General features: G+C 45.0%; 1 protein-coding gene across 2 annotated transcripts; it reads left to right on the forward strand.

Moving 5' to 3' along the window:
• Positions 1-104: 104 nt before the first annotated feature.
• On the forward strand, positions 105-27,769 carry TUT1 (terminal uridylyl transferase 1, U6 snRNA-specific). Of its 2 annotated transcripts, none has more exons than XM_068126063.2 (10): positions 105-240; positions 6,654-6,844; positions 6,937-7,140; positions 14,523-14,637; positions 14,748-14,863; positions 15,293-15,630; positions 17,177-17,286; positions 25,703-25,825; positions 26,113-26,202; positions 26,346-27,769. In XM_068126063.2, the coding sequence occupies exons 1-10, from the start codon at positions 147-149 to the stop codon at positions 27,509-27,511; spliced, it is 2,547 nt and encodes an 848-aa protein (XP_067982164.2). In that variant the 5' UTR covers positions 105-146; the 3' UTR covers positions 27,512-27,769. The 2 variants fall into 2 exon arrangements, with proteins under 2 accessions (XP_067982164.2, XP_067982165.2); XM_068126064.2 differs by lacking the exon at positions 105-240 and adding an exon at positions 5,288-5,461.

Below are 27,769 nucleotides of genomic sequence, written 5' to 3' on the forward strand. Positions count from 1 at the left end.
AGGACAACAAACCGGCTCCAACTCTTAATAAATAGTGCTGACGCCTTAGAGGCGTTAAAGGACACAACTGACCATTGATAATCAAAGCGAATCGACCTGAGGGCGACTTTGATTTTCGAAAGTTGGAGGGAGCTCGATCGCGCGGGATGGACGAAGCTGTTCCCGTGAAACATGGAGACGTACAAACCTTGGCCCAGGGACGTTTTTTCTGCGCGCTTTGCCACGTGGAAGTTCCAAACAGTGCGTTTTGTGGTTTATGTCTGGCGGACATTGATTCGCGTTCGTGTCGTTTGCCGTGTCGATGTGTGCGGGACGACCTCCCAGTCTTGTCCGTCCACACTTGCATTTCTCTCGTCTGTGTCGCGTGTTAAATCAGTGGATTTGGCGATCCCCGAACCGTCATGGCGTCTCCACACGTGCTGATGTATCTCGTCATGTTCCAAACTGTAAACTTCCCCATTATTTCGAACACAATAATTCGGATAATTCACTCGTATTTATTTATTTCTTCGTTCACAACTAGTCCCATCAACCTCACCTCACAGGTAACCGTCCCCACGGCCCCAGAAACTATTGTGGTTGGATGGGACATCACGTGACATGGTGGTATACCTGCACCACATAGTCATACCTGGAGGTTTAATGAACACGCCGTGCGGTTCTTGGGCCACGTGGTCACAAAGGGTCGGTCGGTCGCACCTTTACCTTTGAACCACTAGAGGGCGTCGTTTGATTAAATCATGGTCACATGAGAAAGCTTCGCCGCCATCATAGTTCCGGGCAAAATTGCATCTGAAACGAACCTGAAATACTCGAAAGGTGTCAGAAAAATGCACTTGCTACCTGATGACTCCATGTTTGTCTTTAAGGGTTCCACCTGATACTCCATCCAGTGCTGTATAAAAAAAACCCTGTTTTTTTTTGTTTTTTTTTAAATACAGCACTGGAGTATCAGGTGGAACCCTTAAAGACAAACATGGAGTCATCAGGTAGCAAGTGCATTTTTCTGACACCTTTCGAGTATTTCAGGTTCGTTTCAGATGCAATTTTGCCCGGAACTATGATGGCGGTGAAGCTTTCTCATGTGACCATGATTTAATCAAACCACGCCCTCTAGTGGTTCAAAGGTAAAGGTGCGACCGACCGACCCTTTGTGACCACGTGGCCCAAGAACCGCACGGCGTGTTCATTAAACCTCCAGGTATGACTATGTGGTGCAGGTATACCACCATGTCACGTGATGTCCCATCCAACCACAATAGTTTCTGGGGCCCTGGGGACGGTTACCTGTGAGGTGGGGTTGATGTGGTCATTTATTTAATTTACCACTAGTCCATGACCAGGTTAAAGATCACTCATTCACTCACTCGCTCACCTACGCACACTGCTCAATCGCATAAGCTCACCTGACCAACAAAGTCCAGGTGAGCTAAAAACGAGTTTAATGTACCTGGTGAAAAGTCAGACTGTGTTCCTGGTATTTAATGTAGCCTGGTGTTGGCTTAGCGGTTCGGGTGCCGGCTTGGGATCCTCGGATCCTGGGTTCGAATCGCTGAATTCGATCGCTGAATCCACGCCAGGGGGGTTGACTTTGCCTGTCATCCTTCTGAGGTCGGCTAATTGAGTACCAGCTTGCTGTGGTTTATTATACATCATTTAGTTATAAAAAGGGGGAAATATCAATTAATTATGTCATAATTGCTCCGTCAAATTGAGTGCAACATCACATAATGTCAGATATGATTTTGCATTGAGCATTTCACAGGGAATCAGTGGGAATCACAGGGTTATTGGATTCGATGAAACCCATCAGTTAATTCATCATTTACAAACTTTCATTCAACATTTTCCCATTCCCACGATTGTGCACAATACTCGTCCTTTAACACAGAATGTCAATACAGGGAACAATGAAAAAGCAGGAACACCGAGTTAACACTAATGGGTTAGAGCAAGGCCTTTCCACAGAGTTTTCAAGCGAAAACGCATCCAGGGCCAGCCGGCTTCTCGGAGCTCGGTTGCTCGGAATGGTGTGGCCATTTGTTTCGGACAGAGGGAAGACCTCCACTATGTACGTACGCCCTGTGGCCTATATGAATGGAAGACCTCTGCTATATACGTACGCCCTGTGGCCTATATGAATGGAAGACCTCACTATGTACGTACGCCCTATGGCCTATATGAAGGGAAGACCTCACTATGTACGTATGCCGTGTATGGAGGGAAGACCTCACTTTGTACGTACGCCCGATGGCCTATATGAAGGGAAGACCTCACTATGTAAGTACGCCGTGTATGGAGGGAAGACCTCACTGTACGTACGCCCTATGGCCTATACGAAGGGAAGACCTCACTATGTACGTACGCCCTGTGGCCTATATGAAGGGAAGACCTCACTATGTACGTACACCGTGTATGGAGGGAACAATGAAAAAGCAGGAACACCGAGTTAACACTAATGGGTCTATGTACGCCCTGTGGCCTATATGAAGGGAAGACCTCACTGTGTACGTACGCCCTGTAGCCTATATGAATGGAAGACCTCACTATGTACGTACGCCCTGTGGCCTATATGAAGGGAAGACCTCACTTTGTACATACGCCCTGTGGCCTATATGAAGGGAAGACCTCACTATGTACGTACGCCCTGTGGCCTATATGGATGGAAGACCTCACTGTGTATGTATGCCGTGTATGGATGGAAGACCTCACTGTGTATGTATGCCGTGTATGGAGGGAAGACCTCACTGTGTATGTATGCCGTGTACGGAGGGAAGACCTCACTGTGTATGTATGCCGTGTATGGAGGGAAGACCTCACTGTGTAAGTATGCCGTGTATGGAGGGAAGACCTCACTGTGTAAGTATGCCGTGTATGGAGGGAAGACCTCACTGTGTAAGTATGCCGTGTATGGAGGGAAGACCTCACTGTGTATGTATGCCGTGTACGGAGGGAAGACCTCACTGTGTAAGTATGCCGTGTATGGAGGGAAGACCTCACTGTGTAAGTATGCCGTGTATGGAGGGAAGACCTCACTGTGTAAGTATGCCGTGTATGGAGGGAAGACCTCACTGTAAGTATGCCGTGTATGGAGGGAAGACCTCACTGTGTATGTATGCTGTGTATGGAGGGAAGACCTCACTGTGTATGTATGCTGTGTATGGAGGGAAGACCTCACTGTGTATGTATGCTGTGTATGGAGGGAAGACCTCACTGTGTATGTATGCCATGTATGGAGGGAAGACCTCACTGTGTATGTATGCCGTGTATGGAGGGAAGACCTCACTGTGTATGTATGCTGTGTACGGAGGGAAGACCTCACTGTGTATGTATGCCATGTATGGAGGGAAGACCTCACTGTGTAAGTATGCCGTGTATGGAGGGAAGACCTCACTGTGTAAGTATGCCGTGTATGGAGGGAAGACCTCACTGTGTAAGTATGCCGCCATGTATGGAGGGAAGACCTCACTGTGTAAGTATGCCGTGTATGGAGGGAAGACCTCACTGTGTAAGTATGCCGTGTATGGATGGAAGACCTCACTGTGTATGTATGCCGTGTATGGATGGAAGACCTCACTGTGTATGTATGCCGTGTATGGAGGGAAGACCTCACTGTGTATGTATGCCGTGTATGGAGGGAAGACCTCACTGTGTAAGTATGCCGTGTACGGAGGGAAGACCTCACTGTGTAAGTATGCCGTGTATGGAGGGAAGACCTCACTGTGTATGTATGCTGTGTATGGAGGGAAGACCTCACTGTGTATGTATGCTGTGTACGGAGGGAAGACCTCACTGTGTATGTATGCCGTGTACGGAGGGAAGACCTCACTGTGTAAGTATGCCGTGTACGGAGGGAAGACCTCACTGTGTAAGTATGCCGTGTATGGAGGGAAGACCTCACTGTGTATGTATGCTGTGTATGGAGGGAAGACCTCACTGTGTATGTATGCTGTGTACGGAGGGAAGACCTCACTGTGTATGTATGCCGTGTATGGAGGGAAGACCTCACTGTGTATGTATGCTGTGTACGGAGGGAAGACCTCACTGTGTATGTATGCCATGTATGGAGGGAAGACCTCACTGTGTAAGTATGCCGTGTATGGAGGGAAGACCTCACTGTGTAAGTATGCCGTGTATGGAGGGAAGACCTCACTGTGTAAGTATGCCGCCATGTATGGAGGGAAGACCTCACTGTGTAAGTATGCCGTGTATGGAGGGAAGACCTCACTGTGTAAGTATGCCGTGTATGGATGGAAGACCTCACTGTGTATGTATGCCGTGTATGGATGGAAGACCTCACTGTGTATGTATGCCGTGTATGGAGGGAAGACCTCACTGTGTATGTATGCCGTGTATGGAGGGAAGACCTCACTGTGTAAGTATGCCGTGTACGGAGGGAAGACCTCACTGTGTAAGTATGCCGTGTATGGAGGGAAGACCTCACTGTGTATGTATGCTGTGTATAGAGGGAAGACCTCACTGTGTATGTATGCTGTGTACGGAGGGAAGACCTCACTGTGTATGTATGCCGTGTACGGAGGGAAGACCTCACTGTGTAAGTATGCCGTGTACGGAGGGAAGACCTCACTGTGTAAGTATGCCGTGTATGGAGGGAAGACCTCACTGTGTATGTATGCTGTGTATGGAGGGAAGACCTCACTGTGTATGTATGCTGTGTACGGAGGGAAGACCTCACTGTGTATGTATGCCGTGTATGGAGGGAAGACCTCACTGTGTATGTATGCTGTGTATGGAGGGAAGACCTCACTGTGTATGTATGCCGTGTATGGAGGGAAGACCTCACTGTGTAAGTATGCCGTGTATGGAGGGAAGACCTCACTGTGTATGTATGCCGTGTATGGAGGGAAGACCTCACTGTGTATGTATGCCGTGTATGGAGGGAAGACCTCACTGTGTATGTATGCTGTGTATGGAGGGAAGACCTCACTGTGTATGTATGCTGTGTATGGAGGGAAGACCTCACTGTGTATGTATGCCGTGTATGGAGGGAAGACCTCACTGTGTATGTATGCCGTGTACGGAGGGAAGACCTCACTGTGTAAGTATGCCGTGTATGGAGGGAAGACCTCACTGTGTATGTATGCCGTGTACGGAGGGAAACCGTGTTGATGAAAATCAACAAAGTTATCGACTTATTTGTCACCAAATAAATGAATCGCATGTACCGACAAAACCACGGGTCGAATACGTCTTAGGTCTTGTATTACTGTTCTTTTGATGACGTGGGGGCTGCAGCGTCATTGCATTCCATCAAAATCTCGCCATTATTGCAAAGGAGCTTGAGCTTCCGCACCGAGCCAAGGACGTTGGTTGTTCAAACCCCGAGTCGGACCAAGCCTTTAAAAATGGTCTGTGCTGTTTCCTTGTCGACGTTCAGCATTTAAAAGGTTAACAGCACCGACAATCCCTATGGGTTCCATCCTCCTGAGGAAATACCCCGGTGAGTGCTGTGCAAATGCAAACATTGACGGAAATGGAATTTTCTGTGTTGTGGGAGAAAGAATATGATGGATGGAGCGCTTCCGGTGGCTTCAGGACCACTTGACCAGTTGCCGTTAGGCATAGACGACTTTACGTTAGGGTTAGTTAGGGTTTAGGGTTAGTTACGTTAGTCCATAACGATGACGTTAGGCCAGTTAGTACAGAGATCAGTGGTTTGTACACCGTGGTGTGTCACCTCCACTACGAGCGTTGTGAATCAGCTCCACTACGAGCATTATGTGTCAGCTCCACTACGAGCATTGTGTCAGCTCCACTACGGGCATTGTGAATCAGCTCCACTACGAGCGGTGTGTGTCACCTCCACTACGGGCGTTGTGAATCAGCTCCACTACGGGTGTTGTGAGTTAGCTCCACTACGGGCGTTGTTTGTCAGCTCCACTACGAGCATTGTGAGTCAGCTCCACTACGAGCATTATGTGTCAGCTCCACTACGAGCATTGTGGGTCAGCTCCACTACGGGCATTATGAGTCAGCTCCACTACGGGCGTTGTTTGTCAGCTCCACTACGAGCATTGTGAGTCAGCTCCACTACGAGCGTTGTGAATCAGCTCCACTACGGGCGTTGTTTGTCAGCTCCACTATGAGCGTTGTTTGTCAGCTCCACTACGGGCGTTGTTTGTCAGCTCCACTATGAGCGTTAGATAATGTGTAAAAAAACAAAAACAAACCCAAAACAAGCAGTGGATGCGAAATGTGCTTTTAAAATTTAAAAAGTCAAAACAAAGGTGGGGGCGGGGGGGGTTTCGTTCCCTTGGATGAACATTTGAACTGAAAGCGAATGAGACGCACATTTTACCTTTCCTTCAAAAACACCAAACTGATGGTTTTTCCACGGTGTCGCTTCATCCCGGCCCGTTCGCTTCGCTGGTCGACCGCCATTTTGGACGAGGTGCAAAACGAACAAAAATGATCTGTGTCATTGTGATGAAATGCACGGTGATGACTTGGAAAACTGTTTCAAACTATTTTTGCGCTTGACGAATAAGGTCTCGCCACCGGCCTTTCTCCTCCGTTATAGTGAACAGCCGACATACCGGGTGGAGAATGAAGTGAAGATGAACCTCGATAACCCAACAGCCACTGTCCTCTGTGTTTTGCAAGGCAAGTTCTTGTGTTGTGATTGTTTGCAGAGAGCACTCTGGATGAACACATCAAGGGGAAGAAGCACAAGCATCGCTCCCAACTTCGTTCAAGCCGCTTCGAACAGGAAGAGCGGAGCGTGTTTGTTGGCGGTTTCAAGAAAGGCGTCATGGAGGAGCAGCTGACCAACTACTTTCAATCCTTTGGGCCTGTCGATGCAGTCATAATGGATAAAGACAAAGTGAGTTTGGTCCCTTCATTCTGTACTGTTGATAAGGAGTTCATTTCAGGAATTTCCTTCCATTGCATTTGACAGTATTCCATCTTTTGCAGGGTGCTTATGCCATTGTTCGGTTGGCTGACGTGGAAAGTGTACGACGTGTGTTGGCAGCTGGAGAGCACCGCCTCGATGGGAAGCATGTCTCTGTTAAACCACGCGAACACAAGGACTTTCACTGCCAGTCAAACTCGCAGCGACCTGTGATCGGACCGACATCTCTGGAACACCTAAGGCCTCTGCTTATGCAACAGGAGAGTGTAAGGATGTCACTTGGCTTCACCTGAATGTTTCCACTGTCCACTCATATCAATCACACGCTATCAAACAAGTTTGAGGAGCACTAGATCAGGTGTTAACATGCACTCTTCCCCTCCCCCAGCTACCCATACTCCAAAGCGCACCGCAGGTGCAGAGAGCGCTCCTTCACTTACCTTGCTTGCTGTTACTCTCATCTCGCAAACAATTACATCGCCAAGGCCTTGCTAAAACATTTTGATTACAACACCCTCTTACTCGACTCCCAGCCACCTTTTATTTCCACTTCAATGTTTAACCCAGCCAGGTGTTAGCGTGATTTACAGGGCTGTTCACCACTACCTCAGGTCTTCCCCCATCCATACTCATGATCTATTTTACCACTAAATGACCCCATTCCCAAGTACTCCCTTTTTCCAGGTTATTGGGTTTTGTTTTTTCCACTCTCCCTCACCGCCTTTTTGTTTGTTAGTTGTCGGGTGCTTTGTTCATTTCCTGTTTCATTCCCCTTTTCACTTCCTCTTCTTGTTGTTTCATTCAACTTGTGTGCAGCTTGTTCACCCACATATGTCATTCTCCTCCATCTCTTCCATGAGCCTCAACCATGGAGACCAAACAAAATCCTGCCAGTAATAACAAGCACTCATTTCGTGTCTTTAGCTGGATAGGGCTGCTGAGGCTGTTTCTCCTTGGCTAAGCGGCGCAATCCTGGACAGGTCGCCACTGACGCAGGATGCTTGAATGGTTCATTCTTCGCAGTAAGCTGGTACTCATTTTACCGATCTGAGAAGGATGACAGGTTGAGATGACAGGTTGATGACAGTTTACCGACCTGAGTATCATTTATCGTCAGTGCATGTTCTACATCCATGTATCACTCATCGTCAGCGCATATCCCACATCCATGTATCATTTATCGTCAGCGCGTATCCCACATCCATGTATCATTTATCGTCAACGCATGTTCCACATCCATGTATCATTTATCGTCGGCGCATATTCCACATCCATGTATCACTCATCGTCAGCGCATGTTCCACATCCATGTATCATTTATCGTCGGCGCATATCCCACATCCATGTATCATTTATCGTCAGCGCATGTTCCACATCCATGTATCATTTATCGTTGGCGCATGTTCCACATCCATGTATCATTTATCGTCGGCGCATATTCCACATCCATGTATCATTTATCGTCAGTGCATATTCCACATCCGGTTTACCTGTGTGTACCCCGGTTTAGAATAGGTACACCGTATCCCTGCGTGTTGTAAGAGGCGACTAAAAGGGTTGGCGTCAGGAAGGGCATCCAGCCATAAAAAACATTGCCTCAAAAAGAGAACCATGACAATTACAACTACATATGGGCAGGGTACAGCCCGAAGTACCCCGTGGGTGACCCCACTCCCTCTCGTCAAAACTCAAGGTGGGGAACCCGATCGAAGCAAGGGTGGAAATCACTCCATTTATGACGACGAAACGTCTGATGCCCGACATGGAGATCGGTTTCTGAGGTTTGGGACATGGAATGCAGGGACAATGACAGGGAGATCAGGAGAAGTGGTGGAAGTATTGGTCAGAAGAAGAGTGGACATATGTTGTGTGCAGGAGACGAGATGGAAGGGAAGTGTCTCGGTCCCTGCTCTCAAATGTTGTGTTTGTGTCCTTCCCCCTCTCTCCCCATCTTGTCTACCGCTCCCGATGTTATATGTTTTATGTGTCGGTTTGTCTTTCTGTGTGATTAATGTTCGCTCTTTCACGAGCCTCGATCTTGTATACAAAAAAAAAAAAAAAAAGTGGTGTGAGAATGGTGAAGGGAGGGCAGGGACAGAAATACAAGTTTGTGTGGCAAGGGTGCCCGGAGGGTGTGAATGGTGTTGGTGTCCTGTTTTCTGAGGAGTTTGTAGACAGTGTGGTGAGTGTGACTAGAGTGAGTGATAGGTTGATGATGGTGAAAATGATGATTGGAAAGCTCTTGGTGAACGTCATCTCGAGATATGCTCCGCAGGTTGGTCGGAGCGATGAAGAGAAGGACAAGTTCTGGTGTGCGATAGAGAAGCTGATGGAAAACGTGAAAGATGAAGAAGTTGTTGTGGTAGGAGGAGACCTAAATGGACATGTGGGAAGGAGTATGGACGGTTTTGAGGGAGTTCATGGGGGTTACGGATATGGTGTGAGAAATGGAGAAGGTGAAATGATTTTGGAGTTTGCTGATGGAGCTGATTTGTTGATTTGTAATACTCAGTTCCAGAAAGAGGATAATAAGCTTGTTACATACACGTCAGGTGGGTCGACGACAACCGTTGACTACCTGATGGTGCGTAGGCGAGATAGGGGGCACCTCCGGGACACAAAGGTGATCCCGGGGGAGGAGGCTGTTTCACAGCACCACTTGGTTGTCTGCGACGTAAGGGTGAAAGGTGCGAAGAGAGCTCTGCGGGGTAAGTACCAACCGAGAATGAAGGTGTGGAGGTTGAAAGAGGTGACAGTAAGGGAGGCATTAAAAGAAAGGCTGAGTCAGGTAGAGGATGATGTGGTTGAGCTTGAAAGTGGTTGGATGTCAATGAAAGATAGTCTGTTGGGAGCCGTTGGTGAGGTATGTGGATGGACAAAAGGACCACCGAGGCACTCGGAAACATGGTGGTGGGATGATGAAGTTGGAAAGAGGATTGACGAGAAGAGGAAGAAGTTCAAGGAGTGGCAGAAGGCGAAGGGTACGGGAGCAGAAAAAGCAGAGCATGAAAGTTATAAGGCAGCCAAGAAGGCTGCAAAGAAAGAGGTAGCAAAGCCAGGAGGCATGTAGGAAAATGTTCGGAGAACGCTTGGATTCGGAAGAGGGTCAGAGAGCGGTATTCAGGATTGCAAAGCAGATAGCGAAAGAGAGGTGTGATGTGATGGGGGTGAGTTGCTTGAAGGATGAAGTGGGACAAATCGTTGTGGACCCAGATGGAACTAAAGGAAGATGGAAAAGATGTATGGAAATGCTGTTGAATACAGAGAATGAATGGGATGGCAACATAGAGAGTAACCCAGTTTTAGGACCCGCAGAGAAGATAACTGAGAAGGAAGTTGAGGAAGCGATAAAAGCAATGAAGAGTGGAAAAGCCGGAGGGCCAACGGGAGTTGTGGGAGATATGTTAAAGGCAGCAGGAAGTTGGGGTGTGAAGAGAATGACAGATCTGTAATCTGGTGGTGAAAGAAGGCCGCATTCCAGTGGATTGGGAACTGAGTACCCTCGTCCCTCTATACAAGGGGAAAGGTGACCCTCTGGAGTGTGGCTCGTACCGAGTGATAAAGTTATTGGAGCATGGAATGAAGGTATTGGAAAGGGTGTTGGAGAGGAGGATAAGGAAGAAGGTGAAGATCGACGAAATGCAGTTTGGATTTATGCCAGGAAGAGGAACGACAGACGCGCTCTTTATTGTGAGGCAGTTGCAGGAGAAGTACATGGAGAAGAGGAAGAAGTTGTTTCTTGGGTTTGTTGATCTGGAGAAAGCATTCAATAGGGTTCCACGCGAAGTATTGACATGGGCATTGAGGAAGTTAGGAGTGGAGGAATGGTTGATCAGAGTAGTGATGGCAATGTACAAAAGAGCACGCACAGCTGTAAGGACGAAGGACGGGAACAGTGGTGAGTTTGAGGTGAAGGTGGGAGTGCATCAGGGGTCGGTACTAAGTCCACTACTATTTGTCGCTGTGATGGAGGTGCTGGCTCAGAACATAAAGGAGGGTTTACCGTGGGAGTTGTTGTATGCAGATGATCTGATGTTGATTGTGGAAAGTATGGATGGACTGAAGGAAAAGATGAACAAGTGGAAGGAATATATGGAGACAAAAGGTCTGAAGGTGAATATCGGAAAGACGAAGGTGATGGCAAGTGGTAAAGCATGTGGTGAGGTGGAAAGAACTGGGAAGTGGCCATGTGCTGTGTGCAGGAAGGGTGTCAGAGTGAACTCCATTCAATGTACAATATGCGCTGAGTGGGTTCATCAAAAATGCAGTGGTCTGAGAGGGTCATTAACCAGTGTGGCAGCTACATTCAAATGTAAGGTGTGCACAGAGGGAGCTGCAGATGGAGGAAATGTTGAGTTGGATCGTGGACACGGCGTGAAGCTGGAAGGTGTGAAAACATTTTGCTACCTCGGAGACATGCTGAATGGAGAAGGTGGATCAGACTCGGCAACGGTTGCTCGAGTGAGATGTGCATGGAAGAAGTTTCGGGAACTGTGTGGCGTGCTGATGAGGAGGGGAGTGTCGTTGAAACTGAAGGGAAAGGTGTTTGCTGCATGTGTGAGAAGTGTTACGATTTATGGGAGCGAGACATAGGTAATGAACGTCGAGCAGCAACGAAGGTTGGAAAGGGTGGAAATGCGAATGGTTCGGTGGATTTGCAGAGTATCGTTGAGAGAGAGGAAGACAAATGATGAATTGCGAAAGATGATGGGAGTAGAGCCTGTGATTGATGCTGTGAAGAGGAACAGGTTGAGATGGTTTGGTCATGTGTTGAGGAAGGATGAAAGTGACTGGTTGAGAAGAATGATGCAAATGAATGTAGAAGGAAGTAGAGGACGGGGAAGACCGAGAAAGACTTGGCTAAAGATGGTGGAAGAAGAAATGCGGGCAAGGCGGTTAACAAGGGGAGATGCAGAAAATAGGGCAAGATGGAGAAGATTGTCATGGGGACCGCAAGGCTAACCCCCGCTCTAGCAGGGAAAATGGCCTTAAAATGCATGTTGTTGTGTTGTTGCATGTTCTACATCCACGTGTAATTTATCGTCAGAGCATGTTCTACATCCATGTTTCATTTATAAACCACCTTTAGAGGCCATTTTTTTTCCCGCAAGCGGGGGTTGGCCTTTTTCGGGGACCGTGGTTGTTGTTGTTTTTTGGTCCCCTTTTTGAAGCAATGTTTTACGGCCGGATGCCCTTCCTGACGCCAACCCTTTTTGTCGCCTTTTTACGACAAACAGGGAATTACCAGTGAACTGGTACTCAATTTGCCGACCTCGGAAGGATGACAGGCTGAGTCAACCCCCTGGCGTTAATTCAGCGATTGACCGGGATTCGAACCCAGGATCCTAGGATCCTAAGCTGGCACCCTAGCCGCTTGCCCAACACCAGGGTTGGAATCCCTTTTGTCGTCAGGAATCCCTTTGAGGCAGCTTTTTAAGCCATTGAGCAGCTCACCCAATCACAATGTGTGGAAGTATAAACAAATTGACATTTATTTGGGTGTAATCGGAATTTGTGAATAGTGACTGTTGATTCATCATAAGCGCTCACATGATGTGGAAAGCCATTGGGTGTGCCAAGGATAGCAGTGAGGATCGAGATTCATACGTGTCTTTTCTGTGAATTTGTAGATCATAAATATAAAAAGACTAATTTTTTAGATGGAAAGGAGTGAAATATAATGTTCATTGTTCATGTGATAACAAACCTTAAAAGGAAACCAATTTTGATAGTAAATAAAGTTTAGTTAATTGTAGAACACACAAAGCTGCAGTAATTCCAGTAATTAATGAGTAATCCAAATGACAGTTTTTAATCAAGAAATTGCAAACCATTCACAACAATCCATGGCGGAGTGATTCCATCCCAGATGGAATTACCACAATTGGTGGAAAATTTGACAATGAATTTGGGCAGAAACTTCGAGTAAGATAACATGTAAAGTATGTGTCGTTTCAGAGATATCTACATAATACATTTACATTTCTGAGGTCAGTATGAAATACTGTGCATTATATGTCAGCACTCAATTTTGGCCGCAGCATGAGGATTGCACCCGCACCACTCGTTCAATATCACCAACATGAGGACTGCACCCTCACCACTCGTTCAATATCACCAACATGAGGACTGCACCCTCACCACTCGTTCAATATCACCAACATGAGGACTGCACCCTCACCACTCGTTCAATATCACCAACATGAGGACTGCACCCTCACCACTCGATTGATATCACCAACATGAGGACTGCACCCTCACCACTCGTTCAATATCACCAACATGAGGACTGCACCCTCACCACTCGTTCAATATCACCAACATGAGGACTGCACCCTCACCACTCGTTCAATATCACCAACATGAGGACTGCACCCTCACCACTCGATTGATCTATCTATAATTCCAGTAATCTGTGTGTGTGTGTGTGTGTGTGTGTGTGTGTGTGTGTGTGTGTGTGTGTGTGTGTGTGTGTGTGTTTGTGTGTTTGTCTGTGACCGCTGTTTCTCGACAACCACGGGTCCGATCTAATTGAAACTTGCCAGATATATTGCTGGGGACCTGAGGATGTGCCTTTTCAAGGTTTCATATTAATCGGAGAAGTAGTTACCGAGCTATGGCGATTTATTTACCAAACTAATCACAGAACAGGTTGCGGGGTAGGCCAGCCAATCACAGAACACGTTGTTGCATAGGCGTGGCCGATGTGAATTCGAGGCGTAGCGGGCGCCATTTGGAGGAGCTGGGAGGACTCAGTCGTGATAGAGTGAGCCTGAGTGAGTATATCAAGACAAGAACAAGATCTAGAAGGAGGTATGTACGGTGCGATTCATATAATATATTGTTTAGTTATCGTCGATGAGGAATTTGGGGTCGGAATGGGTGATCGGCCTGGGTGACTGGGTCTCGACTAGATGCTGGGCCGCACCAAGGAACGGGCACCCACGTACGGGCACGTCCTAGTATCACCAACATGAGGACTGCACCCTCACCACTCGTTCAATATCACCAACATGAGCACTACATCCTCTCATTACGTTTAACATCACTTAAGGCCCACCTGTGTCATTATGTTCGGTGTCATTTACTCGCACACGACACACACTCATCCCACATTCAATGATGGACTCTTCCTCTGCAAGATAATCAATTGTTTCAATGTTTGAGTCCTGCTGATATATGAGATTGCTCGGAGGGAAGCCTTACTGGAATATCTTCTGGGTTTGTGCCACAAGGCCTGACGTCTCCCTCTATGAAACCTTCACCCCTATCCACTCCCTCTTTTGCTCCGACGAAAGCGTCAACGCCCGGAATGTGAGCTACCTGCTTCCGATGGCGGTCAGCATATTCCGATCACCATCCTGTCGATTCCATCCACTATTCTCCCAAGCATCATCAAGCTCTTCTCCTGTTTCTGTGTTCTCAGTGTGTTTGTAAAACCGCCCCTGTGATGACAACATTTACTACAAACTTTGCTTTTATAGCTTCAGTTCAAGGCCTTTTTACCTTCTGCTTGTTTTTGAATGAGCCCAGTTTTTTCACCCCGCAGCGTTGGCATCACTGCTCCAATGAAAGTGTCGACTTAATGAGAGGATGGTGCGACATCCATCCAGTCTGATTGTTTTCTCCAACTCTGGCATGTTTCCAGGTAGATGAACAGATGGTCAAGTTGGTGGAAGTGCTGGAACTGCAAGAGAGTGAAAAGCACCTGCGATGTTTGCTCGTCTGTCTCCTACAGGAGGTCTTCTGCGAGTTCTTTCCAGGTGGGATGCAGGACTTGTGGAACATCATTTTCAGGAGATGATGCTCAATGATTTTGAATTGCAGGAAATCCACCATCACTGTGCATGTCCTCTCACCTACGCCGTCTCAGGTTGCGTTGTCTCTGCATTTGGCTCATCCATGAACGGCTTTGGCCTGCGGGGCTGTGATATGGACCTCCTACTGGACCTTGACGCATGCTCATCATTTCAAGGCAGAAAGACTGAGGTGAACCTGGTATTTATTATTACAATTGGCGTTTTGGAGTTATTGAATTGTTTTCCATTGTCATGTGATGGTCCTCCTGTCACTATCTTCATCGCATTGGTGTGATTTGATGCATTGTTTAAACAAGCAAGTTGCCCGTGCCCACACGGGATTCTAAATGGGGTAGGCATGAAGTCGGCAAAAATGCAAATGGCGTCTTCTGTTATCGAGCTGGCAAGCCGGAGTAACAATTCACATTTATTGCCACATCTGATGCAATTTGAATGCTCTAATGGCGTCAAGGTGCTCCAATTGAAACTGTTTGTTCGATTATATGTAGCTTTTTGTTACCTAGCGCCAGTAATAATAAATTGTATTGCCGTCAAAGCCGGTGCCACTTGCAAATTCATAGCAGAATATGCAACATATAGCACTGGGTTGTTTCAACAGACTCTGGGAAAACCGATGAAAAAGAAGGAGAAACTAACAAGTCCCGAGGATTTAGAGGAAACGGAGAGAGAGGGTAGCAAATGTGACGAAGGAGAGGACGACGTGGTGGAAACGATGGACGAGGAAACCGAGGATTCCCGTTCAGTGGACTCTCTGCTCTCGGACATGGAGCTTGCAGGAGCATCACCTGCGGAGCTGTTGGAGCTTGTGGTTACGGTACTGCGGAAGTGCGTACCGGGGGTGCATAATGTGCAAGCTGTGCCGTCAGCTCGACTTCCGGTTGTCAAGTTTACCCACCGGGAATCGTGTGTACGGTGTGACATATCAGTTAACAACAGGTAAGTGGCCGATCCAGGTGGTTAACTCGTGTTTGCTGCATTGCTGATACTTTGTACGCAGTCGTTTTCTTACACTCCAACAACAGATTGCATTTGTGTAAAATCTACCTGTTTAAATGAGCACTTGCTTGAGGTATCAAATCTAACACTATCAAGGTTGTATTCATTGGATAAGGCGAGATGCTTTGGAGCACCATTACATCCACGGACGAATTGGAAGAAGTTACTTCGTGTATAAAATTTGATGATTGAGAAAACACCAAAAAATTCATAGCGATAGCAGAAAATCATAGTTATCTACTACAGGCTAAAGCGTGACTTGTACGCACTTCCTGAAACGATCCGCAACCCCAAACCACTTGAGCAGGTGCAAACACCTGTCGGGACTCAGAGAGACCGGTTGCTTTCGAGGAGTGGGTCTTTTAGTCAGGTTCACTATGTTAACAAATATAATTTCGTTCAAAATTTTGGGAGATTAGCAAACCTGTACATTTTTGGAATCATCAGAGCATGGGGAATCCGAAAATCAATGTTGGCATTTGCACAGACACCTGCATGGCCGCCATTTTGGATTTTCAAAATGGCCGCCATAAAATACATATTTTGCGCGATCTCGGCTTCTAGTCAACCTAGAAACTTAATTAAATATGCTAATCCTATGTTTTCTGGGTCAAGGAATCCAATAGAGGCCTCAAAATAGTGCCCAGGATTCTAGAAAAGCAATAAACAAAGGTCATTGAAAACCATTGTCTTTATATTTGTGATATAACTGTATTACATGATATTGCAAGTCCTTTGAAGTTATAGGTATGGGTTTATAAAGCAAGAAAGCAGCCTTGTTGGTATCAGATTGAACGATAAGTCCTATCCACAGGATCTACTAGGTCTATACCTTTCAGTAATATGCTTTTACAAGTTTATAGGTCGGAAGATGTGAGCGGAATATTTTTTGTATCACTAACATCTGGAAAGTCCTAAAAGTGAAGCAAGTGTTCGTATTAGAAGTCTAATGATCCCACCAATGGTTTTCTTGACCCAGAAAACATAGAATTAGCATATTTAAATAAGATTCGAGGTTGACTCGAAGCCGAGATAGCGCAAATTATGTATTTTATGGCGGCCATTTTGAAAATCCAAAATGGCGGCCATGCAGGTGTCTGTGCAAATGCCAACATTGATTTTCGGATTCCTCATGCTCTGAATATTCCAAAAATGTACAGATTTCCTAATCTCCAAAATTTTTGAACGAAAAAACATTGTGAACCTGACTATTTCATGGTTGAACTTCTCCACGAGTCTTAGATAGTAGCTCTTTTTAAAAAGTTCCATTTCTTCAAACCAAACACGAAGGCTTCATTTCATCTGAAAGCAAGAACATTCTGCTGTTATTTTCCAAACTCGGAGTAACAATTCATTTTTTTTTTTTTTTTTTGTATACTGAATCGAGGCTCGTGAAAGAGCTAGGTTTTTGTGTTTTTTAAACCACGAATTGTGGTTTTTATATCTCGGTTTCCCACCTCACCGTGTTTACCACGTTCCTCCTTAGGTTAGCTCTTCACAACACCAAGTTTCTGCATTTCTGCACAGATCTCGATGAGCGAATACGTCCTCTTGTGTACGCCATCCGCTACTGGGCCAAACAAAAACAGCTGGCAGGTAATATCCCCATTAAAGGGCTTCCTGGTATGAAGCTGTCGTGATCAAAGTGGTGTGAATGTTTAACATGGAAGGGAATTTCCTGTTTTTATTTTGTCGAGTGTCGAGCATATGGGGAAAGCATGCGAGAAACACGTTCGGCCCAATCATCTCCTCCATCCCCTTGAATATCCTAACGGTCATTGGTCAAATTTCATCGTGAGGTGCAAGGAATCATGTTACCCCCCCCCCCCCCCCCTCTGCCAAAATATTTGCCACTAACTTGATGTTCCTACAATTGGCAGAGCAAGAGAATCTCCACAAGCTTGTGTTTAATTAAAATGACAATGGAAATAAACATTTGGGAATACTGTTTGATGAATTACTGTACGCAAATGACAGGAAGCACAAAGCCGACATTCCTCCATGTAAGACAAACACAGAGCACGCACTTAAAATGACTAAATACATCAATGTAAATTAGAACGTCACTCGGTAGAGCGCATACCTCCGCCAGGCTGAACAATTTACATTTCATATCCCACGGATAGGCCGGATCTGGTTTCGGACCTGAACCAAAATCTAATTGGCTTGTTCTTGTCAACTAACCAACTTATCCACCAAGTTTTGTCATAATCCGTCCATAACTTTTTGAGATATTGTGCTATATCTCAAAAGCCTTTGACAGAGTTTGGCATCGGGGTCTGATATCCAAGCTTCCCTCTTTCGGCTTTCCTCCTTCACTCTGCTCTTTCATAGAGCTTTTTCTCTGACCGCTCTATCTCTGTAATTGTCCGTGGCTCAACATCTCCCTCCTTCCCGATCAACAACGGTGTCCCTCAGGGTTCTCTTCTGTCTCCAACGCTCTTCCTTCCTTTTTATCCATGACCTTCTTTCTTCTACAAATAACCAAATGCACTCATATGCTGATGACTCAACGTTGCATTCCTCCATGTTTTGCCCATCTGCTCCATCTTCCCTCAATCGATCTGCATCTCGTTTTATTACAACCACCTCTTTAAATTCGGATTTGGATACAATTTCCCAGTGGAGCAAATGTAATCAGGTTTACTTTAATGCTTCTAAAACTCAATTTCTTCCCATCTCTCTCTCCAAAACTCCTCTCATCTCTCCAATCTCCTTTGAAAGTTCCACAATTACACCATGTGATACAATAAACCTACTAGGTATTACCCGAACTTCAAATCTATCCTGGAATCCACACATGACACAAATAGCTAAATCTGCCTCGAAGAAACGAGGAGTCCTGTTCAGATGTCAAAGATTCTTCTCTCAACAGTTGCTTCAACTATATAAAGGATTGATTCATCCTTGTATAGAGTACTGTTCTCACATCTGGGGAGGTTCTAGTTCCACATACTTACTGGACAGAATTGAATTAAAAGTAATTCGACTTATCAACTCTCCCAATCTGACCTCAAAACTTGACCCGCTCAAATTACGTCGCAAAGTTGGCTCTTTCTCTTTTCTGCAGATATTACTTCGGTATCTGCTCCCAAGAACTTGCTGCCTGTATACCTACGCCATTAGGGAGACCAGGGAATACTCGACAAGCCACTACATCGCATGATTATTGTGTGGCCATTGGCAATTCAAGGGTGCGCCGTTATGATGTTTGTTTCTTCCCCTCCACTGCCAAACTCTGGAACTCTTTACCTTCACATGTCTTTCCAAACACTTCTGATCTTCCCCTTTTCAAAAAGCAGATTTTCTGCTTTCTCAAAAACTCTGACTATTTTTGTCTTTTTGCACTTGTTTTTTGTACTCTGTCAAAGCGTCTTTGGGCTTCTTGAAAAGCGCTATATAAAATAAATGTATTATATATATATATATATATATATATATATATGTATATACAGTGGTACCTCGGCTTACGAGTTTAATCCGTTCCGTGACGGAGCTCGTAAGCCAAATCGCTCGTAAGTCAAAGCAAATTTTCCCATTCAAATGCATTGAAATGCTATTAATCCGTTCCAGCCTCAAAAAAAAAACACCAATTTTTTTTGTTAGGTGCTTTTAAATAACAAAAATGTACTTTATAAATAACAAATAATGTATAAACAAGCACGACCTCGTATATACTGTACATAATACAAGAGAATGTAAAGAAATAAACTGGTTTTATTAAGCAGAGGAGAAGAGCATGCCAGGTGAGGTGTGCGTGTTGTCGACTTGGCGAGGCAGTACGATCGTACTCCTTCTACGATATGTACGATTTTGAAGCAGAAGGAGTCCATAAAGGCTATAACGCCAGCCAAGGGCGTTACGATTATTTCAAAGCTCCGGACCTCTATCCATGAAGATATGGAGAAGTTGTTGTTTGTGTGGTTGAAGGAGAAGCAGCTCGCAGGAGATACCGTGACCGAGAGCATCATGTGTTTGAAAAGATTGAAACTCGGATATCGAGCACGGACCACGAGGTGTTTTTTCTTTTTTCTTAATCTCGGTTTCAGTGAACTTTTGCTCTGTGCTCACGTGTACTGTACCTGTACCTGTAATGGTACGTCAGAGGATGGCACCTGTTGCATTTGCCTTCCTTCCACCGTGCATTTGGTGTCCACTGTACTTACTGTACAGTGCCTGGTAAAATTGATGTAATGGGTTTTTGACCGTCAACGCCATGAACCGTCATGAACCGTCAACCGCCATGAACCGCCATGAACCGTCAACGCCATGAACCGCTAACACTCAAAAGCCCATTTATCGCGCCTTATAAAGCAAAACGCAAACCGAAAGCCATGCCTCTCAAGCGAGGCGTGCTTCCGTGGTCACGTGATCCACAGGTGTAGCTCATTATACCCGCACGCGCGACACGCTTTGGCGGTCACGTGACCAGCCACTCTGGAGGCGGGGATCCCCGCCGATGACGTCACCGGCTGGAGCAAGGAGATTCCTCGCTCATGTATTTCGACGATTGCGTGTTTTATATCCAAGCAGAGATGCTTTCACGGCAAGATAACCGCGTGACCGGAACCGGAAGCCACAACCGGAAAATTCAAAAAAATAAATTTTTTGAGCTCGTACATCGGATCTCGGCTCGTATCCCAAAGCAACAAACCGCCCGAGCGACGGCTCGTATCCCGAAAAACTCGTACGTTGGGGCACTCGTAAGCCGAGGTACCACTGTATATATATATATACATATATATATATATATATATATATATATATATACACAAAGAATTAAGTTAAGCACCCCCCCCGTTTTTTTACAACCTCGCACATTACAAGTTTGTTGTCGTCAAAACAGTGTAATATACCCATGATATTGCTATATTTTCTGGAGAAGTGATATTATGGTCACATAAAAACATAACAATCATGCCGTTTTCAATATTTTATTCTGAATAATTTAAGGTGAAATTTTTTGGGAATTTTAGGCATATTTTCACCTCAATTTAAGTATGGAGCTATAGGTCCATCACGGACAGTGTGGATGACGTTTATGTTTTCTAATGTACAGTCATTGTTCTGAGAAGACCTCTAGCGATCTTTGCGTCAATAACGTGTGTAGGACCCACGTGATCGGATCACTGACTCAACCAATCACTTTTTTTCACTTTGATCACTCAATTTCATCAATGGATAATTGCTAATGTCATACCGATCATTATTTGATCTCACATACCTTAGAATATATGCCAATGTATACATATACACAAAGAATATATATTAGGGGGTGCTTACCTTAATTCGTTGTGTAGGGGTGCTTAACTTAATTCTTTGTGTATATATATATATATATATATATATATATATACATATATATATATATATATACATACATATATATATTATACATACATATATATATATATATATATATATACACACTTGTTTCGGGCTTTGTGAAAGGAAATGAGATTTCCTTCCGTTGGATTTGCTTTCCAGGAGACGAAAGCAAGTTGTTTCTGGGCAATAGCCTCACCACAAGATTCCATGTACCATGGACGGGAGGAAGGGTATGACAACTGAAGACGAGAAGGGATAAATCTGTGCATGAGAGAGAGCAATTTACTTTGGAAAAATTCCCAGGATGAGTTGATGTCAGAGGCAGTAGAGATGGGAGACCAGTCCAGATGATTGATGGCTGCTTGAAGACCGTGCCAGTTGGCCTGAGTGAAATGCCAGACTCGTCGATGCTGAGGAGGCTCTCTGAAAATGGTCAGAGAGATGTCCACTTCAACAAGCACATGATCAGAAGAGCCGAAGAAGTCCAGAAGTCCAGAAGAGAAGATTCTCCGTTGACTGAGATCCGGGTTGGGAAATTGACAGATTGTGTCAGTCCCAGTGAGTCACAGAAGTCCTTTGCTGAAGAGCCATGGCTGGTGAGAGTGGTACCCACCCTCAGCCAACTGGCATGGTGACAGTTGAAATCACCACATATGAGGAAGAGAGAGTTGGGATGGGTAGATAGAAGTTGGTCCATATTATCAGACAGCGAGATGTAGATGGAGTCATCACTGATATTCTAGGCATAGCACATGGCATTCTCGCCCAATCGAGGCCTACACTTACTGGCCTGCTCAACGCATACTAACACAGGAAAGGAGACTACACTTACATTTAATAAGAAATAACAACTAAAGCGAGGCTACATGTTGTGGTGCAACTACCTACGAGGGGGTCATTCTTTATTCTGAAAACCGCAACAATATATATATATATATATATATATATATATATATATATATATATATATATATATATATATATATATATATATATATATATATATACATACATATATATATATATATATATATATATATATATATATATATATATATATATATATATATATATATATATATATATATATATATATATATATATATACAGTCACGTGAAAAAGTAAGTACACCCCATGTAAAGTTTTGACTTTTTCAACTTTTTCAACATACAGCTATTTGATCTTCATTTCAACAATATTGATAGATAAATGTGATATAATAATATAATATAACAAATATCATGAAACATTTACATTTTGTAGGCCATTGTATAATTTAAATAAACATAAATGCAAATTTTGCATGTGGAAAAAGTAAGTACACCCTTGGCTCTAATAGGTGATATTGCCCCCTTTGGCAGGAACAACCTCAAGTAAGCGTTTCTTATAACTGTCTACCAGTCTCTGACATCGACTGGGAGAAATTTTTGCCCTCTCCTCCATGCAGAATTCTTTCAGCTGTGCGATGTTTGAGGGGTTTCTTGTATGCACAGCTCGTTTCAAATCCCCCCACAACATCTCGATGGGATTTAGATCCGGGTTTTGACTTGGCCATTCCAGAACACTCCATTTCTTTCTTTTCAGCCATTCCTTGGTGGATTTACTGGTATGTTTAGGGTTATTGTCATGTTGCAAGGTCCACCTTCGGTTGAGCTTCAACTTTCCGACAGATGTCCTCACATTATCCTCAAGCACCCTCTGGTACAATGAAGAATTCATAGTGGATTCTATGATGGTGAGCTGCCCAGGCCCTCATGCAGCAAAGCTGCCCCAAACCATAATATTTCCACCACCATGCTTTACAGTTGGTATCAGGTTCTTGTGGTCAAATGCTGTCTTTGGTTTTCGCGAAACATGTCTTCTGGTACTGTGTCCAAATAGCTCCACCTTTGACTCATTTGTCCAGAGCACATTGTTCCTGAAGTGCTGGTCTTTGCCTAGGTGTTCATTGACAAACTTTAGTCTTGCCCTGATGTTCTTTCTGGACAGCAAAGGTTTCCTCCTGGCACACCTCCCATGTGGATCAAATTTGTGCAGCCTCTTTCTAATTGTAGACTCGTGCACTTTGACATCAACAGTGGCAAGAGCTACCTGTAGGTCCCGTGATGACATTCTGGAGTTCTTAGAGACTTCTTTCAGCATCTTGCAGTCTGCTCTTGGGCTGAACTTGCTGGGGCGGCCTGGTCTGAACAAGTTGGCAGTTGTTTGGAATCTTCTCCACTTGTAGATGATCTTTCGGACAGTCGAATGATTGATTTCAAATTGTTTGGAGATCTTTTTAAATCCCTCCCCAGACTCGTCGGCATCTATAACCTTCTTTCTGAAGGCCTCGGAGAGCTCTTTTGATCTAGGCATGGTGACACCGCACACTTCAACAACAAAGAGCAAACCAAACTAAATGTCTGAGGTTTAAATAAGACAGGTTCCTCCAAGATCCTCTCTAATGATGTTATTATCATTTGCATCTGAGCTGGTGCACCTGATTATAATTTTATGTATTTGAAGTAGTGATAAATGTAGGGGTGTACTTACTTTTTCCACTTGCGAAATTTGCATTTATGTTTATTTAAATTATACAATGGACTACAAAATGTAAACGTTTCATGATATTTGTTATATTATATCACCTTTATCTATCAATATTGTTGAAATGAAGATCAAATAGCTGTATGTTGAAATATGTTGAAAAAGTCAAAACATTACATGGGGTGTACTTACTTTTTCACGTGACTGTGTGTGTATGTATGTATGTATATATATATATATATATATGTGTGTGTGTGTGTGTGTGTGTGTGTGTGTGTGTGTGTGTGTGTATATATATATATATTGTTGCGGATATGAGGATTGTATTTTTTTTATGGTGTGCTTTATTATTATTATTGCTCGAGTCTGGCCCCTCCTGCCTCCAGTGTTGTGTAAAGGTTAAAAAGGCGTCCCGGTAGTTAATTCCATAAAGCATCCATTGAAGGACACTATAATACCCTTGTTCAGTAGTTTATATCCTTATTATGTGTTTTAGGGTAAGGCCTTGTCTTCCATTAGAATGACACTCCATTGCACCAAGTGAAAAAGATAGATTCCCTTCATCCTTCATTCCCATTCCCAAAACCTCCATTTCCCCTTTCGTCAATTGCCATTCGCATTGCCAACTACAATTGCCGCCATTGAACATGTGCTTGGGTTGGGGAAGAAAGGCGTGCCCACCCGTCGTCATCAAGGGCGGAGCCAGAGGGTCACGCGACCAACCAGGGCCGAGGTGAGCACACCGATGGGCGTGTCCTGAAGGCCGGAGGCGCTATAAAAGCGCGCGCGCAAGAGTGACCAGGGCGGAGCTGCGTGGTGAGGTGCAAAGAAAAGAGCTGGGTCGTCAGAGGAGAGCTGAGTAAAAGGGTCCAAGAGAGAGCTGAGTTGTGAGGTCCAAGAGAGAGCTGAGTTGTGAGGTCCAAGGCTGAGCTGGGTTGTGAGGTCCAAGAGAGAGGAGGGAGATCATCCAGCAGCGATTCTTGTTCAAAGGAGATCATCCAGGGAAGCACAAAGCCTGCTATTCGTCGCCTTGCTCGCCAGCAGCAGCGTCCACAGCAGCAACAACACTCGACAGCCGCTTGGGGCCTGGACGGCAGTTTGGAGCAGGGCCGCGAAGGAATGGCGGCTGCCCAACGAGCCGATCGTGCTGCAGGACCCGTTGGACCTCCCTCTCCCTCAAAACATCCACCTGCCATTCCTATCATCATTCCCCGTGTGAGTCGTCTTCGTTTGTTCTGTCCTGGGTATTAATTAAGTCTGTTTAGATAAGCTAGCGATTTTCACTGTGTCTCTAAAAGCTTCTGTATATTATTTTATTATCTTTCCTCCTCCTTGGTTTCTTTGAGCCTGGACATAGTAAATAAATTTAGTAGTATTTTTAACCTTTTGTCTTCTTCTTCTTCCTTTTCTTCACATCCGTCGTTTTAGTCTTTTCCATATTGAATAGCTGTGGCGCGATACGGCCAACGTCGGGTGAATCGGGGAAACTGTTAGGCCGCGGTGCCTCCGCTCGGCAAACAACATCCTTAACCGCGGACCGTAACAATATATATATATATATATCAATTTTGGCCCTGCCTCTCAATGGAGAAGAATCCCTTCAAAACATTCATATCCAGATCTGGATACAGATCTTCACCAAAATGTAATCGATTTGCCCTCGCCACACACCCAACTTGTCCACCAAGTTTCATCTAAATCTGTCCATAACCTTTTGAGTTTTCCTGCGCACAGGCAGACAAACAGGGGTGAAAACATAACGTCCGGCCACCTTCGGTGGCAGAGGTCAAAGTGATAACAATTAAAGTTGTGACCTGTACAAACAAAAACGTGGTTGTGATTATAATATAAATATCAATAAAAGAGGAACCTGCAAGCTGAGAGGAGAGGAAAGGGGGTGGGGGCAAGGGGGAGGTTGTGGCAAGTCTTGGGCGACGATGAGGCGGAAGATCAACCCGATGTCAGCGCTCTGTCAGTTGAAATATTGAGGCGGCAGCCATGGTTGACTAGTCTTAAACGGTGCTGTTACAACCTCGAGTACGTTTACTGTCATGCATATATATCTACATAGTACGTATGCAGGACATGGTGTTTCACCTTTATCGCATACATAAAAGGGGAACGGAGGGTTCTTACTTGTGGTTGTTCTGTATCTAGGAAACCCATTTGGTGGTGGCCCATTGTTGAACAACTATGCGCTGACACTCCTACTGCTGCATTTTCTTCAGCGGACAGATCCACCAGTGCTTCCCAGCCTTCAGCGATTACGCAACCTTGCAGGTTTGGTGCTGTTCGTTCTTACTGAATGGGAGCTTTTTCATGTACAGAGAGTTCACATCAACCAATCTTAATTTTAAAAATAATAATCAATTATACGATGTCTTAGCAAAAAGGAATGGGAATGTATGGGGACAGTTTAAGGGTGTGGGGAAGGGGAGGCAGTACCACGTCAGACAACTCATTGGTACCTCTCACCCTCTTTTCAGTGTTCACCTTCAAAAATCAGATTTGTAGTGCAGGTATTCCAAACTGCATACCTATGTAATGAGCGCTTTTGTGGCCTGCAGGGAAAGAACAGTGCATCGTAGATGGATACAACTGCACCTTCGTTGCAGACACAACAAAAGTTGAGAGGAGCAAGAATACCGACGATCTACGTGAGCACTTAGGCGTAGCATTTTCCTTTTGTTAAACTGTAAAGCATATTACTACCTGCTTTGGATTTATTCCCAACAACTTAGGAAGCAAGCAACATCCTGGCGAAGAACCTCATGTTTGTGCACTTTACGCTCATGTCCAGGTACACTTCTCTCAGGATTCTTCAAATTTTACGGAGATTTTGACTTCACAAACATGGTGATCTCTCTGGAGGATGGAACTGCACTGCCCAGAACCTCTTTTCGAGGTGGTATCGGCGATGCATCTCATTTGTCGTTACGCTTTTCTGCAATAACCATTCAGGATCCCTTTGAGACTTTCCACAACGTGGCTGGAAACGTGAATGAGCGGGCTGCACGGCGATTCCGCCAGGAATGCGATGCCGCCGCCAAGTATTGCCGTAGCCTACAATTCCAGCGCAAGTCGGCAAAGGGCAAGACTTGGGGGGTGACACGGTTGTTTACCGCACCCAGTGAAAATGAAGCCTCACCATTGGGTTCACCCGCTGACACAAGCACCGATGGTGACACAGTTATCGAAGTTCCCATCAAAGCAGAAACGCTCCATATCAAAGGAGAGACGGGGATGGCTTGGGATCTGCGGCCACGCTTGTTTAGCATGTTGCGCCACGGCCTGTGTGAAATCTTCACACACGTGCTCCATTGTGAGTGCCAAATAACAAGTCTTGGGGAGGAAGGAAAATCACTTCAGCATGAAGCTTCATCAGTAACAGGTGAAGAGCAAAAGTCCATTCGCTTTGAGCCTCATGAAGTTCCAGAAACATGTGCAGAGACTACCTCGGGCACAAAAAGGAAACAAACGGAAAATGACAGAAAGAATCAAGCAAAGCGTCTTCGAACAGACATCAGCAACTCAGCAACCGAGTGGTACTGCACTGTGCCTGGTGCAATTTGGTTGGGAAGACGCAAGATAAAACGGCAACTCAAAGGTAAATCCATCGGAGGGCCGGCAAAGGAGGCTCAAGATGGAGGGTCGATGGTGGAGGAAGGAAAACTAGCTGGAGGAAGCAGCAGTTCATATATTCCAGAGAGTCTCCAGGAGGAGGCCAGAATCACAGAGAGACTGCTGGTGGAGAATAGATCTGCGGTCAGACCACGGTTGACATTTGTATTGTCGCTCAAACTTTCGAATGATGAGCATACCGGCTCGAAAGCGGTGATGTGCTTCAAACCAGTTGTGGACGAAAACAACCATGCTCAAGACTTTTTCCACTTCCTCAGCTACTTTCTGCCGCTGCAACTTGACAAAATGTTGGGACACGTTAGCCAAAGCGCGATAAATAAATAATGCAACCTTGTATTCACCGTTTTAAAATAGTGTGGGTAAACAGCAAAGGAATAGTTGTGAGTTGTGGTGAGACATTGCTTACATCTTGCAACTAAAGTTTTGGAGATTTGTTTGCAATAATTTTTTGTACCTAAATATCTTCCAGGAAGCGAAACTTGGAACGTCTCGTTTCAAAATGTAAAGTACAGTATTTGAACGTTACGGCACAAAGTTGTTACCTCATTTAAGCCAATAAAATGATTTCAGTGGAGAAAGCAA

The sequence above is a fragment of the Myxine glutinosa genome, chromosome 10, assembly GCF_964187855.1.
Source record: "Myxine glutinosa chromosome 10, kmMyxGlut1.1, whole genome shotgun sequence".
In the NCBI taxonomy this organism is placed as follows: Eukaryota; Metazoa; Chordata; class Myxini; order Myxiniformes; family Myxinidae; genus Myxine; species Myxine glutinosa.